At 38.4% G+C, this 18,355-nt stretch overlaps 2 protein-coding genes across 4 annotated transcripts in view; one reads left to right on the top strand and one right to left on the bottom strand.

The window, feature by feature from the left end:
* The first annotated feature begins 391 nt into the window (after window positions 1–391).
* LOC109093510 (short-chain dehydrogenase/reductase 3-like) lies at window positions 392–11,500 on the top strand. 3 transcript variants are annotated; one of them, XR_006153308.1, is made up of 7 exons: window positions 392–656; window positions 6,053–6,273; window positions 8,542–8,685; window positions 9,462–9,581; window positions 10,245–10,535; window positions 10,609–10,734; window positions 10,876–10,891. XR_006153308.1 is itself a non-coding variant. In XM_042713098.1 (7 exons), exons 1-7 carry the CDS (start codon window positions 473–475, stop codon window positions 10,958–10,960), a joined length of 1,119 nt encoding a protein of 372 aa, XP_042569032.1. In that variant the 5' UTR covers window positions 463–472; the 3' UTR covers window positions 10,961–11,500. The 3 variants fall into 3 exon arrangements, 2 of the variants coding, with proteins under 2 accessions (XP_042569032.1, XP_042569033.1); XM_042713098.1 differs by having other exon boundaries at window positions 463–656; window positions 10,297–10,535; window positions 10,876–11,500; XM_042713099.1 differs by having other exon boundaries at window positions 524–656; window positions 5,934–6,273; window positions 10,297–10,535; window positions 10,876–11,500.
* Window positions 11,501–15,925: 4,425 nt separating this feature from the next.
* The window catches only part of LOC109061730 (vacuolar protein sorting-associated protein 13D-like), a 45,649-nt gene continuing 43,219 nt past the window's right edge, over window positions 15,926–18,355 (bottom strand). Inside the window, 1 exon segment of the mRNA XM_042713101.1 lies at window positions 15,926–17,409. Within this exon segment, the coding sequence (XP_042569035.1) occupies window positions 17,278–17,409 (132 nt within the window). The 3' untranslated portion in view covers window positions 15,926–17,277.

The following is an 18,355-nucleotide window of genomic DNA, read 5'->3' on the forward strand; positions in this document are numbered from 1 at the left end:
GTAATGAGTGATGCAAAATTAGTTTATTTTTCTATGCTGTATTTTAATAATATCAAGACATGAATTAATTAACATTTAAACCACAAATTTACAGATAATCAATCACCTTTCACAGTTTGCTTTATTTGAAATTATTAATATTTTAGATAGCATGCATAAAATGGATTTAGATCAAATAATATAAAAATTGTAAAATATAATAATAACAAAACTTTTTCTAATGTTCCATTTAAGTTATAAAAACATGAATTCTGAATGTTCAAAACATACAGTTTTTTTAATGCTTTAAGGTAACGTTATATTTTATAATTTTGCGAACACTGTGGGAATGTTAGGGGGAACTCTTAGGGGCGAAAGTAACGCGAGACGAAAGTAACAAAGCGATTTTCTCAAGAGTCGACTACATTTGGATTCCAAGCTATGACAGCACGTTCAGAACGCAACCCTTGATGGAGCTGCCAAATATCACGTGATGTCGTCATTGTTTCCTGCGGTTAGAACACCGGGAAGCTTTTTTCGAGTACGGTGTTACAGTTTAACTGGGGCAAGTTCAAGCTCAAACCGCTGCGCAACGTTTTGCTGCGTTTTCCGGTTTAAACGACATGTTTCCTGGAAACGGTGTGCAACGGGGCTTGAGATACACTTTCTCTTGTTTGGTGAGTGTGTCAAAAATGTCAGCCTAATCAGCAGCAACGTGTAGCTATATAAACCACACGGTATTAAAGAGACAGCTCGCACATTGTAATTAAAGGGATACTCCATCCCAAAATGAAAATTTTGTTATTATTCACTTACCCCCATGTCGTTCCAAACCCGTAAAAGCTTTGTTCTTCTTCGGAACACAATTTAAGATATTTTGGATGAAAACCAGGAGGCTTGAGACTGTCCCATAGACTGCCAAATAAATAACTGTGTCAAGGTCCAGGAAAGTATGAAAAGCATCAGCCATCAGTGATTCAACCGTAACATTATGAAGCGACCAGAATACTTTTTGTACATGAAGAAAACAAAAATAACGACTTTATTTCACAATTCCTCTCCTCTGTGTCTCTCCAAATCAGCGTAGCGCCATTTTGATAAATCTGAGCAGTACGCAGGTGGCTTACGCTCTTCTGTATCAGCCTCGCCTGACACAGAAGAGCGTACGCTAGTGATGCGCGGATCGTCTCATAACCCGCGGGTCGGATAAAGAAATTGGCACTTTATTTGTGGGGTGGGTCATTAAAAACAAGATAAAAAAATCCATGTATGTTGCGTGCAATTCCCTATAGCCTATATTTAATATTTGGAATATATATTTTCATATTTTATTAGGTTATTTGATAAGGTTACAATACGAAGGTCTACATAGCAACGTAACTTGCATGATGTCCCTGATGCGCGGGTCGTCTCATAGCCCGCAGACCCCACTGGTCGGGGCGGGGCGGGTAAAGAAATGTAACTTTATTTGCGGGGCGGGCCAAATAATTTCATAAAAGCGGGACCCGCGAGTTGGAAAAAAATCTGACCCGCGCATCACTAGCGTACGCCATCTGTGTACTGCTTAGATTTGCCAAAATGGCGCTACGCTGATTTTTGAGAGAGACAAAGGAGAGGAATTGTTGAATAAAGTTGTTATTTTTGTTTTGTTCGTGTACAAAAAGTATTCTCGTCACTTCATAATGTTACGGTTGAACCACTGATGGGAGATGGAGTATTCTGACGATGCTTTTCATACTTTCCTGGACCTTGACACTGCTATTTATTTGGCAGTCTATGGGACAGTCTCAAGCCTACCGGTTTTCATCCAAAATATCTTAAATTGTGTTCTGAAGACGAACAAAGCTTTTACGGGTTTGGAGCGACATGGGGTGAGTGATTAATGACAAAATTTTCATTTTGTGGTGGAGTTACCCTTTAACATCAAAATAAATTCACAAGAAAGTATATTGTTTGCACATTTACTTACATTAAAGGCAAAATAACTAAAATAATAAGAGCACAAGTATAGATCTGGAACTTCTTTAAGTCTGTCTAAATATCATTTAGTAATTGCAATGTCTTCTGGTCCATATCCTTTTCTTAGGAAGGTGTGCTAGACACTGATTAATAATGTAACATAAAAATACTATACATATTTATATATTTTGCTATTGTATGGTGGAGTGACACTTTCATAAACTTTTCTGTACTCTGATTATATAATGGTAAATATTACAATAGCATAGCACAAAAACAGTGATCAGCAATAATGATAAGCCTAATACACACAATAGTCTTGGAGGTAAGAAGTGGATTATTCTTCACCTGAAATGTTTGTCGTTTCATCCTGAAATGCAAGGCAAATGTTGGATCACAATAACTAGGAATCACAGTTTCCACAAATCCCTTCACTCGACTGGGATGTTCTCTTTTATTCTGGATGGCAAGGGCAGTGACTGTAACATTGTAACAGGTGCGTTCCAAACGGGATATATCGCACTCCAAAGGGCACTTCGGAGTGAAAACAATCATGGCCGCCATATTGAAGGGTCGTTCCAAACCAAAGTGCTCAAAACTGGACACTTCAAAGGGCTCTTCGGAATGAAGGATTTCGAGGGTACAACTGATGGACACTTTGGGCTTCCATGATCCTTTGCGCAGATTCTTTGCACGACGACAGCGTCTTCATGTGGGCACGTAATTATGACGCAGAAGGGCACTTCAAGAAACAGTTGTTTGGTCCCCTACACCCTTCAACCCTTCAAAGCTCTCTTCCGTGTGATCTGGGCTGCGTTCAGCCCCAACAGAGTTTCTTTTGTCTCGCTGCATGCTAATGTAGTGACTTTCTGTGTCTTGCAGCATTTATTAAAACATGTTAATTTCATATTATACCAACAGAATAGGCCAAGAGTGGGGGTCGGAAAGACAGACAGACGTCTGATTCAGCCATTTTAACTCTCCTGGAGCGAAAGTTTGAGTCACATTTAAATCAGCTGATTTCTGTATGTCACCATTTATTCACTCAATCTGTTTCCTTTATACCTCAGTCACATTTAGGTTTTAGCCATACCTTATCTTTTCCACCTCCACCTATGAATTTGCACTGTATCCATCCAGATGACTACTGATTACTGTTAAATTATGTTGAGAATTTATATTATGCTAATTTAATATAATATTCATATTGTTCATACTGTTGAAAAAAAAAATGTTTTATAAAATGGATTGACATAGCCAATAAAAAAAAATTAAGAATATTAAATCATTATTACTGTTTAGGATTTAAGACAAGTGGGGCTGTCCTAAATTTAAGAATATTCTTAAATCTTTAGTATCTTAAAATCTTAAGAATATTCTTATCTTTTTTCTTAAGATTGTTCTTAAGACAAAACTTAAGAATTCAAATTCTTGAAAAGAATCTTCTTAAAAAATCATCGTAAATAACTTCTTAAATTTAAGACAGCCCCAGACTTGTCTTAAATCCCAAACAGTAAGAATTATTAAATTAATTTGGGTTATTTCAAATTAATTGTTATATTTAAGAATTACAACAATACTAGCTACATATAATAGGCTTTGTAGGACTATTAGGGATGTGCACAAGTTTTCTGAAGTGACAGCGATGACTGTTATTGTAAACAATGATCGGTCCTGATTAGCCTATGTGTGACTGTAGAAGCACGGACACACATACTCACTCAGATGAGAGTGCAAAAACACACCACAAAAATAAATGAAACATATCTCTGCAGTTTGAGACGGTATTTAAAAGTAACTGTTCAAAAACACGCCGCATTAAAAACATGAAGCTGAGTGCCAGTCAAAGTTGCGACGAAAATTGTGTGCGTGCTTATTATGATTATTAGGGTAATCTGCAGGAATCGCAAAAAGACTACGTGTGAGTGTATCAGTGCGTCATGTAGTCACTCAGATAAAGACTGACATTTTTTTTCTTAAGAAAAAAATTAGGATGTTCTTAAAGGGATACTCCACCCCAAAATGAAAATTTTGTCATTAATCACTTACCCCCATGTCTATCCAAACCCGTAAAAGCTTTGTTCGTCTTGGAAACACAATTTAAGATATTTTGGATGAAAACTGGGAGGCCTGACTGTCCCATATACTGCTAAGTAAATAACAGTGTCAAGGTCCATAAAAGGTATGAAAGTCATCGTCAGAATACTCCAGACATGCAATCTGGGTTATATGAAGCGACAGGAACACTTTTTGTAAGCGAAGAAAACCAAAATAATGACTTTATTCAACAATTCAGCAGTCTCCTCTGTGTCTCTCCATATCACTGTATGCTGCATATGCTCTTCTGTATCGTTTTCTTTCAAATCAAATTTAAATACATATAGAAACAGCGCATCCTTTTGGCTCAGATGACACAGAAGAGCATAAGCAGCATACAGTGATATGGAAAGACACAGAGGAGATCGCTGACAAAGGAATTGTTGAATAAAGTTGTTATTTTGGTTTTCTTCGCCTACAACAAGGGGTCCCTGTTGCTTCATATAACCCAGATTGCACGTCTGATGGCAGATGGAGTATTCTGACGACGACTTTCATACCTTTGTCATTCCAAACCCGTAAAAGCTTCGTTCGTCTTTGGAACACAATTTAAAATATTTTTGATGAAAACCGGGAGGCCTGTGACTGTCCCATACACTGCCAAGTAAATAACAGTTATTCTTAACTTATTTCTTAAGAATTTTTTGGTGAATCCGGCCCCTGGTCTCCTTCTCAGATTGTTTCCATCTATTGTTCGTATCATCAGTCACCTGTGCCACTTGTGCACTCTAAGCGGATGGCTCATATTTCGTACAGTTGGTTTGATCACATCATTAGAAACAAGTGTGAACAACTTTGAATCGTTGTGTGTAAACTATGACAACTGTGCTTTAGTTGTGTTTAACTTTTGCAGCTTGTGTTTAGCATTTTGCAGCACAAATGCATCACAGTGTGAGAAGTGTTTAAGTGGATGAGAATGTGTTAAGAGTTTTGCAAAAAGAGTGCATGAGAATGAGCCTAACTGCCTGAATGTGTTTAAGGTTTAGCAGAAAGAGTGCTTTATTTGACAAATTGGTTTAAGCTAGTGAGAATTTGGTTCAGAGATTGGGGTTTAGTGTTTTAGGAATTCAGAAAAACTTTAATAAAAACAAGAGTAGCTAACACAAAAGAATCTAGCTTGAATTTTTGTGTTACTTTAGTCCCAGCTGATGGGGTCTAAAGTAACAATGTGCAATTTATGTTCATAGTGAAAATATACTGAAGTCGTTCTGCATTTGTACAAAATACCACCTGGTATTGATAGACCACACTTATTAGTTACTGACCACAGCAAAATATATCTGTCTAAAATATTTTTTAAAATGACCTGTAAAAAAAAATGGTAGGCACTCCCCTACTTTTGAATGTGCAGCCTAACATTTAAAAACGATAGATGAACATCCATGAACAAACATTCTATGAAAAAGACAAACTCCATGAAAGATGTAAAAATAATATTTTGTGCTGTGTTAAGAACATCATTAAAGACCACATAACCTTGAACGAATGTTCTATTAACATCACGTTTGTTCATAACACTGAGAGAACCTTGCCAGAACTGAGAATGTTCCCTGTTAGCTGTTGAACTCGATATTTATTGATAAAATATGAATAAATGTTTCACTAATTATCTCTCTTAATCACTCGATCTCTAAGACACTTGCAAGAGTCCCGTCCCGCCTCTTGAGATTAGCGCACGGATCCTCGCTGTTCTTTTACAGTTCTCAATGCGTCACGAGTGCGTGTCATGAGTGTGTGTGTGTGTGTGTGTGTGTGTGAGAGAGAGAGAGAGAGAGAGAGAGAGAGAGAGTCTCACATGTGACAGTTCTTCTTCACTCGTAGATAGGTAAGACACTTGGTACGCTGATGGACCTGCTTTGTTAGACCTGCTGGCGCTTTAAGGGACTTTTTTCTTACAGACCAGGAGAGCAGGACGCATTTCCAGTTACCCAGAGAACTTCAGCGTGCCTTTTGACAGCTGACAAGTTACAAACACACTCCCTTCTTACGAGCTTGTTTTATTCCACAAACTCTATAGAAAGACTGGACTATTTGAAAGTCATGATGGAGATGAAGGTGCTGGGATGCGCGTTGCTTTTTCCTCTCCAGATCTTCTTATGCTTACTGAGGGCGATCGTGCGCTTCTTTACGCGCCAGAAGCGCAGAGATCTGGGCACTGATGTGGTCCTCATCACTGGAGGTGGAAGAGGAATCGGCCGTCACCTGGCTAAGGAGTTTGCCGAGCAAGGGGCAAGAAAGGTAAGGCTGCGTTAGTGTTTTTATTCGGTGTAATGCTTTTCTTTAAGATGTTATCTCCTCACATGCTCTTTGTAATTAAAAAAGTGCTGTCTATTTCAGTCTTTATCAAGTACTGCCTACTTCAAAGGAATTTGGGCAAGGAGTCTCGAGCAACGCAAATTTTAATTTGGCGCCACTAACACAATTAACTAAACTTTTTTTAACAGAATCTAAAGTTCTGTTATATATTTGTGATATTTAGACATTTAGTAAAATTAAACTTAAGGCTATCATATCAATGTAACCCTGTAGCGGCTTGCCATTGTTATGGTTACCTCCTCTGTTCGTATTTGGCGACACTGCTCAGTTGCTGACATGGATTAAATAAGATATAAAAAATGGACAGCACTCCTACAATACTCGCATAAAAGTTATAAAGTAGGAAAGAGAAATAGAAAAGGAATCAGCTCAGATCAGTGTGCCTGTAAGAAAGCTGTTAGACATTTTTCTGTTATATAATTGATCGGTTTGTTTTATTATTTCAGCATTACTGACAACCAAACAGAACTAGTAAGGCTTGTGTTTCCTTAAATTATTCACACTGCAGTAAACACACCTTATAGGGCTATCTAAATACATTTTGAAATGGTCGAGTTTGGTCTGATGGGGCACAGTGTGGTTTTCCAGTCAGCAGAAGGTATAGTGACCTGTTGCTGCCCTCATCTGAGTTCTGTTTCATATTCCTCCTGCACACAAACACAGGTGTTTCCTAAGCCTTTATATGTCTTTACAAATGCCCAACAATGGGTTGCTGACAGGCACGGCTGTTTTGTTGAACTCAAATCATGTGTGACTCTTTAACCTTCCAGGGCAGTTCATACTTCCCCGAGGAAAAAAAAACATCCAGGATAAATCATCACAAGTATATTGTTAATGAATATAAAACAGATTTTTTTTTATTGCTCCTCCCAAGAATAGAGTAAAAACTCTGTAACACTAAAGCACAAGCTTCAAGTGTCAGGAATAGCTGCGTGTGAGGGAGTGAATGTGTATGTGCTGCATTCATGTGTGTGAATGTGTGCTCAACATGTGTAGGTGTGTGAATGGATCAGTTGCAAGGGGGTGTAGTAGGCAGAGAAGCACCTTGCAGATTGATTACCACAACCAAGTTCATGGGCAGGTCAGCCAGATTTTGCAGAGCAGGGCTGATGATGTCATTTGTGTTATTGTGTGGGCTGCTTACGGCTGAATCCCAGAAGAACAGAATCAAACAGAAAGCCAGTGTATGAAAGTCAAGTCAAGCAGACACATGTTAGGCCACTTATATATTGATCAAATATTGATTACATAAACTACAAAGTTTATGTAAATGATAACGCATAAGGTATAAAGGTGGGAAGGTAAAGGTGAAGAGAGGCTGGCACTATCATACTCCCAGCTGGGCTTTGGCCCATGCCTGACCCTTCTGGCCCAGCACTAATGAGGGGGCGTTCAGCTGCCCCTGCTCATGTCTCCCGGTGTTTCTCTGTAGCTTGAACTTTTACTGATAATGGGACACTCACCATGTTCTGTTTGTGACATCGGTGGGACATGAGTCAGGTAGTATGTCATTTTATTTTATTTTCCAAACCACTTGTCCTATGTCGGGTTACCAGGATATTTTATTTTATTTTTAAAAAACTGTAATACAATTAAAATGTGCAGAAATATTTTATTTTACCATGAGAATAAGTGGGGAATGTTCTGTCACAATGCAAAAAAACCCCAAAACAAAACAAAAGAACCTTGGGGTGACCCGGACATGTTCTCACAGGTTTTGTGAGATTCCCCCAAGCTAATGCTCTCCCTTGAGAAGCCTTGAATACTGAAGGGTTCCTCAGAAGGTCAGAACATGTGACTGTTTTATGTGTGTATGTTTGTTTATGATGAGGATTGAGATCGACAGGATGGGGAGGGGGCGGACTCATTCTTGTGTTCATTACCTCTCGCTGACCTTGCTGAGTGATGGATCTAATAGTCAGAGTTAACCCACCTACACAGCCTGATCCTGTCCTCTATCACTCTCACTTGCTCTCACTAAACCCTGTGTACAACGATAAGGAAATACTTAATTCAGTAACTCCTTAGAGAACTTCACCTATACATCAGTGTAACAATCATGTATAATACATCACAGAGTTGGAGAGCGTTGTCCCTCAACTCATAATGTAAAAATTCCTCCTGTTGTCTTGAAAAGTGTATGTGATGTTCTGCATTTACTTTACACCCATCATGGCTTTCCTCCCACAGGTGGTTTTGTGGGGCCGCACAGAGAAATGTTTAAAAGAGACATGTGAGGAGATCTCTATGACCGGAACAGAGTGCCATTACTTTGTGTGCGATGTGGGCAACAGAGAGGAGGTGTACCAGCAAGCCAAAGTGCTCAGGGAAAAGGTATAATTACACTCTGCATGCTTCGTCTCAAGAGACCTCAAAAGATATTGTAATCAAAAGGACTTCACAGAGAGTGACCCGGTCTCAAACAACTAGTCTTGTGGCTTTTGCTTGGGTATATCCATCCACATGACTGTACTGTGTAGGGTGTCTCATTTGGCATTTTGGGTTTCAGATGGGTGCTCTCAAGCACCCCTATTGCGGCCACTAGGGTCTAGGCTAGGAATTTTCAAGTCTTTTAATGCCAAAGACTCCCAAATATAGTGCTTTCTTGTGAGGGACCCCTGTTCATGTTGTTTTCTAAATTAAACAAATGGATTATTTATATTATTTTCCATTATGTTGTTTATATTTATTTATATTATATTGCTATTATTTTTATGTTCTGTTTTATTTTTACATTATTTTATATATTTTTCTTTGCTTTGGTATCGGTTTGGGAAAATGTTTTTTTTTTTCCTAATTGAAACAATTGCCTTATTTACATAATATTTTTTGTTTTATTTTATTTTTCAAATTATTATATTTTTCTTTGCTTTGGTATCTATTGTGGTACCAAACATTGTATGTTATTATGTAACAATTTATATTATAAAAACATTTAAAATTATATTTGTATATCGTTATTATAATTATTATTATTACTTTGGTATCTTTTATTGTATCTTTTCTTTTCCTAATAATAATAATACAATTTAATACAATTAATACAATTTTTCTTATCCACACAATAAAGTTTACTCTAAATGGATGCAATGTGGTCTGATCTCATGCAGGTCGGGGATGTCACCATTCTTGTCAATAATGCAGCTGTTGTCCATGGAAAAAGTCTGATGGACAGCGATGATGACGCTCTGCTGAAAACCCAGCACATTAACACACTTGGACAGTTCTGGGTAAGACACTAATCAATATCTTAACTTACTCACTGCTCGCATGACTGTCAATTTATTATAGCGCAGCCTTAATACAGTAACCGTGCTTTGAACCTAACATGAACTCTAGATACTCCTTTGTGTTTTGCAGAACATTTTTCAGTTACTTAACGTTGTCACTTGGCATGCTGTAATTCTCGGAAGTGTTCATCAGCATTTAAGCATGTTTTTGCCAAGAGTGAAAAAGTAACCCCACATTCCTCGCATAGAACAGTCAGAGACAAAAATACAAAAGAGATTCTCAAACAAAAGTGAATGGTCCTAAAAGAACTAGTGGAAAATGGACTACTCGGAAGATCTAGTCTTCACAGCCACGCTTTTTAGGACACATTCATAGTCAATGAGAACAAGTGCTGATCATCTGAGACTTCAGCTGCAGTGTTAGCTCACGCTGAGGATTGCTGTAGTATATTGTTGCTCTGATTTCAAACACATGGCATTTTCTGAATGCCAGTTTTATATATAGTTTTGCAGAGGAGCCATCTTCTGACTTGAAATCAAACACTAAATGTGGGCTCATATTTCTGCTGAGCCAGTCAAATATGCTTGTTGACTTTCACCAAAGGTAGTCCAAAGAATACTAGATAATTAACACATTTTCATTGTTATTGTTGGATTTTCCAGAAGATGGTTGAGGGAACAGAACAATGTGTAATTGTGTCTGTCTCCCCCACAGACCACGAAAGCATTTCTGCCTCGCATGCTGGAGCTCTGCAACGGCCACGTGGTGTGCATCAACTCCATTCTCTCCCTCTCCTCCATCCCTGGAGCTATCGACTACTGCACGTCCAAGGCCTCGTCTTATGCCTTCATGGAAAGCCTGACACTAGGCCTGCTAGACTGTCCAGGAGTGGGCTGCACCACGGTGCTTCCCTTCCATACAGACACAGAGATGTTCCAGGGCATGAGAGTTAGGTAATGAGCTGCTGGTGCTGATAAACATAGTCAGAATTAAAGTGGTCCATCATTCAATGAATTCATCTTTTAGGTTCCCTAAGCTGTTTCCTCCTCTGAATCCTGAGATGGTGGCAGAACGCACTGTAGATGCTGTTAGAACCAACACTGCCTTCGTTGTCCTGCCATGGACCATGCACTTTCTTGTCATTCTTAAGAGGTGAGATAATCACTGCTGAAGTTTTTCATATAAACAACATGTTATTATTATTCATCTTTTTTTTTTTCATAAATGTTTATTCATTATTTTATGTATTACATATTACAATTGGCTGCACATAACTTCTTGTTTTCTTTGCAGCCTTTTGCCCCAGTCTGCCCTGGAAGAGATCCATAAGTTTTCAGGAAGCTACACCTGCATGAACACATTCAAAGGCCGGACTTAAACTCAGAAACAGCTTGACTGTGAAAAATCCTCAAAACCAATTGTTCATGCAAAGCAAGCACTACATCCAGGAACATCAATCTGTTGCTTTGTGGACCAAAAAAAAAAAAAAAAGACTGAAAGGGTCAGTGGCAACAGCTAGTCAAGATGGCTTGTTTTCCCAGGAATGAGTTTTATGTGGTTGCCCTATACTGGACTGCACACAGCCATGTAGGTGAACCTGTTCCTCGGATATTGTGATAGCAAGGAGCACAGACTGTTACAGTTAATAAAGAAATGGTTCTTAGAATGCTCTGAGGTTTTCAACAGGGCATGTTTGTCCTCGTAAGGTGTGACTCGTGAGTTTTATTGACTTTCACTGTTTTTAAGAACATTTTTGTCACAAAAACAGAAGTCAAAGTCTTCAACCACATACGGCAAATGTATATATATTTTTTCAAATATTTCTATTTCTATTTTTATAGTTGCTAATATAGATGTTAAAATATATTTACATGAACATAAAATTCTGGTAAGTTTTAGTTATTTTCTCATTTATCTTTTGGCCATTACACTGCTCAAAAAAATTAAAGGAACACTTTGAAAACACAACAGATCTCAATGGGGAAAAATATCATGCAGGATATCTATACTGATATGGACTGGGTAATTTGTTAGGAATGAAAAGAAGCCACATTGTTTAATGGAAATGAAAATTATCAGCCTACAGAGGGCTGAATTTAAAGACACTCAAAATTAAAGTGAAAAAAAGGATGCAGCAGGCTAGTCCATTAAGCTGAAATTTCATTGTAGCAACTCAAAATGGTACTCAGTAGTTTGTATGGCCTCCACGTGCTTGTATGCATGCCTGACAACGTCAGGGCAGGCTCCTAATGAGACGAAGGATGGTGTCCTGGGGCATTCCCTCCCAGATCTGGACCAGGGCATCACTGAGCTCCTGGACAGTCTGAGGTGCAACCTGGAGACGTCAGATGGACCGAAACATAATGTCCCAGAGGTGTTCTATTGGATTTAGGTCAGGCGAGCGTGGGGGACATTCAATGGTATTAAATTCTTCATCCTCCTGGAACTGACTGCATACTCTCACCACATGAGGCCGGGCATTGTCGTGCACCAGGAGGAACAAAGACCCAATGCACCAGTGTAGGGTCTGACAACGGGTCCAAGGATTCCATCCCCATACCTAATGGCAGTAAGTGTGCCATTGTCTAGCCTGTAGAGGTCTCTGTGTTCCTCCATGGATATCCCTTCCCAGACCATCACTGACCCACCACCAAACCGGTCATGCTGAACAATGTTACAGGCGGCATAACATTCTCCACCGCTTTTCCAGACCCTTTTACATCTGTCACACGTGTTTAGGGTGAACCTGCTCTCATCTGTGAAAAGCACAGAGCGCCAGAGGCGGACTTGCCAAATCTGGTGTTCAATGGCAAATGCCAATCAAGCTTCACGGTGCCAAGCAGTGAGCACAGAGCCCACTCGAGGACGTCAGGCCCTCAGGCCACCCTCATGAAGTCTGTTTCTGATTGTTTTCTCAGAGGCATTCACACCAGTGGCCTGCTGGAGGTCCTGTTCCTCCTTGCACACAAAGGAGCAGATACAGGTCCTGCTGATGGGTTAAGGACCTTCTACTGACCTGTCCAGCTCTCCTAGAGTAACTGCCTGTCTCCTGGAATCTCCTGCATGCTCTTGAGACTGTGCTGGCAATGGCACATATTGAAGCGCCATCCTGGAGGAGTTGAACTGCCTGTGCAACCTTTGTAGGGTCCAGGTATCGCCTCATGCTACAAGCAGTGACACTGACCCTAGACAAATGCAAAACTAGTGAAAAACAATCAGAAAAGATGAGTAGGGGAAAAAATGTCAGTGGCCTCCACCTGTAAAACCATTCCTGTTTTGGGGGTTTTCTAATGGTTGCCCATCTAGTGGACCTGTTGTTAATTTTATTAACACCAAAGCAGCTGAAATGAATGAACAACCCCCTCTGCTACGTAACTGACCAGATCAATATCCCAGAAGTTTAATTTACTTGATGCTATACTCTGATTAAAAAGTGTTCCTTTAATTTTTTGAGCAGTGTATTTATATTTAAATGAATTAATACTGTCCAAAACATATATTTAAAAAATACATTTTTGCATTTATTCAAAATGTATTTTAAAATTGGAAGTGTATGTTCTTTTTCCTTAAAGTATATTTTGTAATATACTTTGGTTTAAACTAAATATATTTGGAATTTGAAAAACAGCAGTAGTTTACCACATGTTTGAAATATATTTTGGCCACAGAAAATGTATATATTTTTTTTTTTGCCGTATGGGACTTGTTTAAAGTAATTCCAGCATGTCTATCTTCATATTACTGTCAACTTCAAATAAATAGTATTTGAGCTTAAAAAAACCCTGGTGAGTGTTATTTTTTGGGTGTTCAAGTTGGTTTGAAAACAGGGAAGTGTTGGTCCCTGGCAGTGTGCTTGTTCTGTCTCTGCCAAAACTCACAGGCATTTCATGGTCAGCATTCCACCGCTGCAGGCCAGCCAATCGTGAGCTCATTGTACACTAGGCAGGGTTGTCTTAACACTAACTCTGCTAAACAGGAAAGCACACTGGAGAGGGGTCAGCCACTGGAAGGCTAATAGACGAATCTAGAACTTGTCATTTTATTCAGCTTTGTCAATCACACCTAGCTGAACGGCTGATGTTTGCTGTTGATGCAGCTCTATCGCTCCAAACAGATGGGTAGTTAATACAGTGCCTGTTGACAACTTTCTACTACACCTCATTTGCCAAATGTGATGCGAGATCTAAGACTGTGTAACCTCATAAAATCAAATCTAAAGGCAGACCATCTAAATCTTTCGCGTCTCTCCCTCAAATTCTTTCCATGCGGTGCATCCCTGCTGCAGTATTAGAAGACTGTTATCAAAGTACACTGGGGACTGAAACTGACATACAACAGGCACGAAGCCGCTATTGCAATTGTGTGATTACCAATTCACATCACATTCTTCGTTCTACACTCAGCTGTTACTTTGTGGCTAAAAGGAAAAGTTACTTTCTGATAAACTATATAAAATAAAAAATGTACGCTGTGGGGCTCGGGGAATAATCACCAAAAATGTTGTATAACTAATGACAAAAACTGAAGAATGAGTCTTGGCATGTCTAACAGCAATGATGGACACTGTTGAGAGTGGGATCAGGACATGAAACTGTGTCATGGAGTGCATATGTGTTGGAGAAGTCAGCTCAAATCTCAGGGGGTGAGTTCAGAGCAAGGTTAGCCAAATAGTAGATAAATCTGAGTAGGTTGTTGGACAGACAGCTCACCCTGTGATGAACCCTTTGCCCAGGAAAAAGAGCTGCTTAATGTGACCCAGCACAGGTGGAAAAGAAGTATCTCATCCCTATTACAACAGATAACTTCAGTCATGTATGCCATTAGTTTCACAGGTTTGTGTGTAAGATCATATTTGAACCAGATTTGTCAGACTGGTCTGTGTTACGCATATTGTACTTGTTTGTTTTAACCCATGTGTTTCTTATGACAGCATATCATTAAGGAAAGCACGCTTAAGTCTGTGCAGTACACAAATGCTAAATTGTTAGCACTAGCATTGTTGTTCGTTATACATATTCAGTGCTATTCGTCTAAGCAGCGCAGGGTTGTGTGGTCACTGCACATCCATCTTTAACTAATGAGTGTGTCACCCTGAAGGGAGAGGCCCTTGATCTGACATGACACTGTCAGTCAAGAAGAATAATGTAGACAAACACTGCGTCCGAAATCGCATACATCCCTTCTATAATATAGTATGCGAAAAAACAGTAGGCTATGTGAGGTGAGTAGTATAGCCTTTATGTCCGAATTCATAGTTTTCGAAAAATAGTAGGTGAAAAGTACCCGGGTGACCGACTTCTTCTGCCTGCATTCTGAAGTGCACATACGATGGACACTTTACTATCCCATGAGGCCACAGGAGAGGATTTATGAATTTAAGCAAAGACTAAAGAATACCTTAAAGGGATCCTCCACCTCAAAATGAAAATTTGGTCATTAATCACTTACCCCCATATCGTTCCAAACCCGTAAAAGCATCGTTCGCCTTCAGAACACAATTTAAGATATTTTGGATGAAAAGCGGGAGGCTTGTGACTGTCCCATTGACTGCCAAGTAAATTGCACTGTCAAGGTCCAGAAAAGTATGAAAGACATCGTCAGAATACTCCATCTGCCATCAGTGGTTCAATCGTAATGTTATGAAGTGACGAGAATACTTTTTGCATGCAATGAAAACAAAAATAACGACTTTATTCAACAATTCATCTCCTCTGTGTCTCTCCGCATCACCGTAGCACCATTTTGGAGAACATCCGCTGAATGCAAGCTGCGTACGCTCTTCTGTGTCAAAGACGAACAAAGCTTTTACAGGTTTGGAACGACATGGGGGTAAGTGATTAATGACAAATTTGAATTTTGGGGTGGAGTAACCCTTTAAATGCCTTAAAGGGACTTTGATGTAAGTGAAGCTACGCAACTGACGCAGATAGGTCATGTGACTGTAACAACATGGCTGATGTAGTATGTCCGAATGTTACACATCAGATGTTTTTCCCCAAAAGTTCCCCAAACGTTCACTTAAGACATACTGTAACAGAGCATTGGGATCGCTAGATGAGGGTTTAATGAACTCATTTGTGAAAATCTCAAATTCAATTAAAATCAACATTTTTCACTTTTTTTGCGTGTAGCTCAAAATAACCATGTGCGCATTCCGACTCATTTTGCCAACACGGGTCACATATTTTCTGATACAGAAGAAGCATGGGATAAAGCACATGTAAAAAATAACTATAAAGAGCAGGCTATATATCATATCAATAAAGAATAAGACCCCCCCCCCCCAAAAAAAAAACCCAACAACAAATAAATCATTTTTGGAAATAAATACTATTACAAATACTTTGTTAAATCATTACGTTTATTTTGCTTTATACATTTGCATATTAAAACAAATTTACACACTATATTTACTTTTTGTGCAGTTATAAAGGAAACCAGCTTTGTAGGGTTGTATTCAACATCTCAATATTTAAATAACAGACAATTTAGAAAAATCATTAGCTGTATTGTTCACATTATCCTAAATTATACTGACCAGTGTTTTCAGAGGCACTGTGACATAAGTTAAAAATCTACTTATTATAATTTTAATTTTTTGATAGACCAGTATATGAACACAGTTAAGATAAGTGAGGAAGAGAAAACATGTCTGATCTTTGGAAGCAACTTGTAACAACTTAAAATAAAAAGATTAATTCAGTGAAACTTAATTACTTGATACTGTTCAATTTAAAACTAAAATAAGTTTTAAATAAGTGTTAAATAGTAAAATAAGTGTTTGATGATGTGAAAATAAAACTTCATATTGATTACATGACAGAAGGAGCACATAAAAGGCAGTGAATCATAATTTTATGTGCTACAGTATACCGTTATTTTGTTGAAATATGTTAAACGGGTTTCATTTCTTACACTTGAATTTGTAAAAGATGAAGAAACATGAAATTGTTCAGTCTTATTTTTCATTGCCTTCCTAAAATTGGTTATAGAAAAGACAAGAAAAGAAGAAACTGCGAGAAGAAAAACATCAGACAGATGTTTTTGCGGGTGGACTGCATGTGGAGAGGTAAAAAATGCAAAGAGTATTTACAATACTTATTCTCTGTATTGTGTTTTTGTGTTAATGTTGGCTCACCATGGAATGGTGAGAGCAGCTTAAGTTTCCTACATTTGTATCAGTGCAATTCAATCATTCAATCAACCTCCAATCACTCACATATTCAGAGCAAAATTAACTTTCTTTTAAAGGCAGTTTTGTACAGCAATCCAAAAATTAATTTCATAGCATATTCTTATTTTCAACATTATATATACATGGCAGATAGTCCTACTGGTGTATGCCTATATATGCACATAGAGAATCTATACACAAACATATAGTGTCAGAATAGCCGTGTACATCTAGCAGCAAACACCAGTTATTTAACCGGTCGTAAAACAAACAAAATTAATTATACTTCTAAGGTTTGCAAAGAACTTAAAATGCTTGCATATAGTGAAGTTAAATCTGTGCTTGCCCCTCTAGACTAGTTTGCATCACTGAACAAACCACATGCTGTGAGCATGTCCCATACACTGGCTTAAGTGGGTGATCACGCTCTGCTGATTTATTACTGTCCTTCCAAAGAAACAGAAAAAAGAAGTAGCTGTTGAAAAATGAGCGAGAAACACCTAGCCTGCGGGTCAGTGTAGTTAAGAGTCTAATAATAAGATATCCTCATTCTCACTGGGAGGCAGCATGAGCTGCTGTTCATAGTAAAGGCTCTTGGCGTAATTGATTTCTTGTGAAATCTTGGTGGCAAGGCTCTCACTTTTCACGTGGACCTATGGAGAAACAACAAATGACATTTGAAGTTGGACATTTGGAATAGGGATGCACCAATACCATTTTTTCAGAACCGATCTGATCCAATACCAACAATTCTGAGTATCGGCCGATATCGATCCGATAGCAGCACTGTTTTTTCCTAAATCAAGTAAAATTTCTATACCTCTGTGTGTTGACCTGATCATCACTCTTTTGTGTGTTAAACACAATCTACTAAATACAGACAACTTCATGATTAAGAAAAATAACAAATGAAAAAAATAAATAACATCAATCTATGACAAAAATACTATTATATACTAGTTTAGTGGATAATTTAGCAGCGATGGTTATGAGTGCACAATAATTTTATAAAATCTAAACGTTTAGTGAAAAAGCATTATTTAGTAGGGAACAAATAACAGTGAATAAGTTTAGGATTACTTAGTTACTGTGCGCGTGAAGAATTCATAGTGTTCATAGTCTACTCCAGTCAGTGTTGTGATCTAACAGACACCCGGTAGAAAGTAACATGATTTAGAAACAGCACTAAATTCCAGCTAGATAAAGTCCTTTTATGTATCTTGGAGAGGGTTTCGTCATCTTAACTGTCGTAACCGAACACAACACGCAGTTTGAAGGCTGAATGAAGAATGACTGACAGCCGCAGCGGAGAGAAGAGTTTATGTGAACTTGAATTTAACGACTTAAATATTCATCTGTACTTCACATTGAACTATGGAATGGCTTCAAACACTTGGAATATAGTGCACGAAAACTTTATTTATGGTTCTTATGGTGCTTCAATTTATGGTGCTTTATAATGTTTTTGTGCCTTTTGTAAGGCTTAAAGGGGTCATATGATGCGATTTCAAATTTTCCTTTCTCTTTGGAGTGTTACAAGCTCTTGGTGCATAAAGAAGATCTGTAAAGTTGCAAAGACTAAAGTCTCAAACCGGCTGT

Source organism: Cyprinus carpio, chromosome A23 (genome assembly GCF_018340385.1).
Source record: "Cyprinus carpio isolate SPL01 chromosome A23, ASM1834038v1, whole genome shotgun sequence".
In the NCBI taxonomy this organism is placed as follows: Eukaryota; Metazoa; Chordata; class Actinopteri; order Cypriniformes; family Cyprinidae; genus Cyprinus; species Cyprinus carpio.

Excerpts from the sequence above, each read along its gene's own strand:
- LOC109093510 (XM_042713098.1), top strand. The coding sequence starts at position 473 with ATGTCGTCATTGTTTCCTGCGGTTAGAACACCGGGAAGCTTTTTTCGA. Across the intron at positions 9,582-10,296 it reads ACACACTTGGACAGTTCTGG|ACCACGAAAGCATTTCTGCC; the intron begins GTAAGACACTAA and ends TCTCCCCCACAG. Across the intron at positions 10,735-10,875 it reads TTTCTTGTCATTCTTAAGAG|CCTTTTGCCCCAGTCTGCCC; the intron begins GTGAGATAATCA and ends TTTTCTTTGCAG.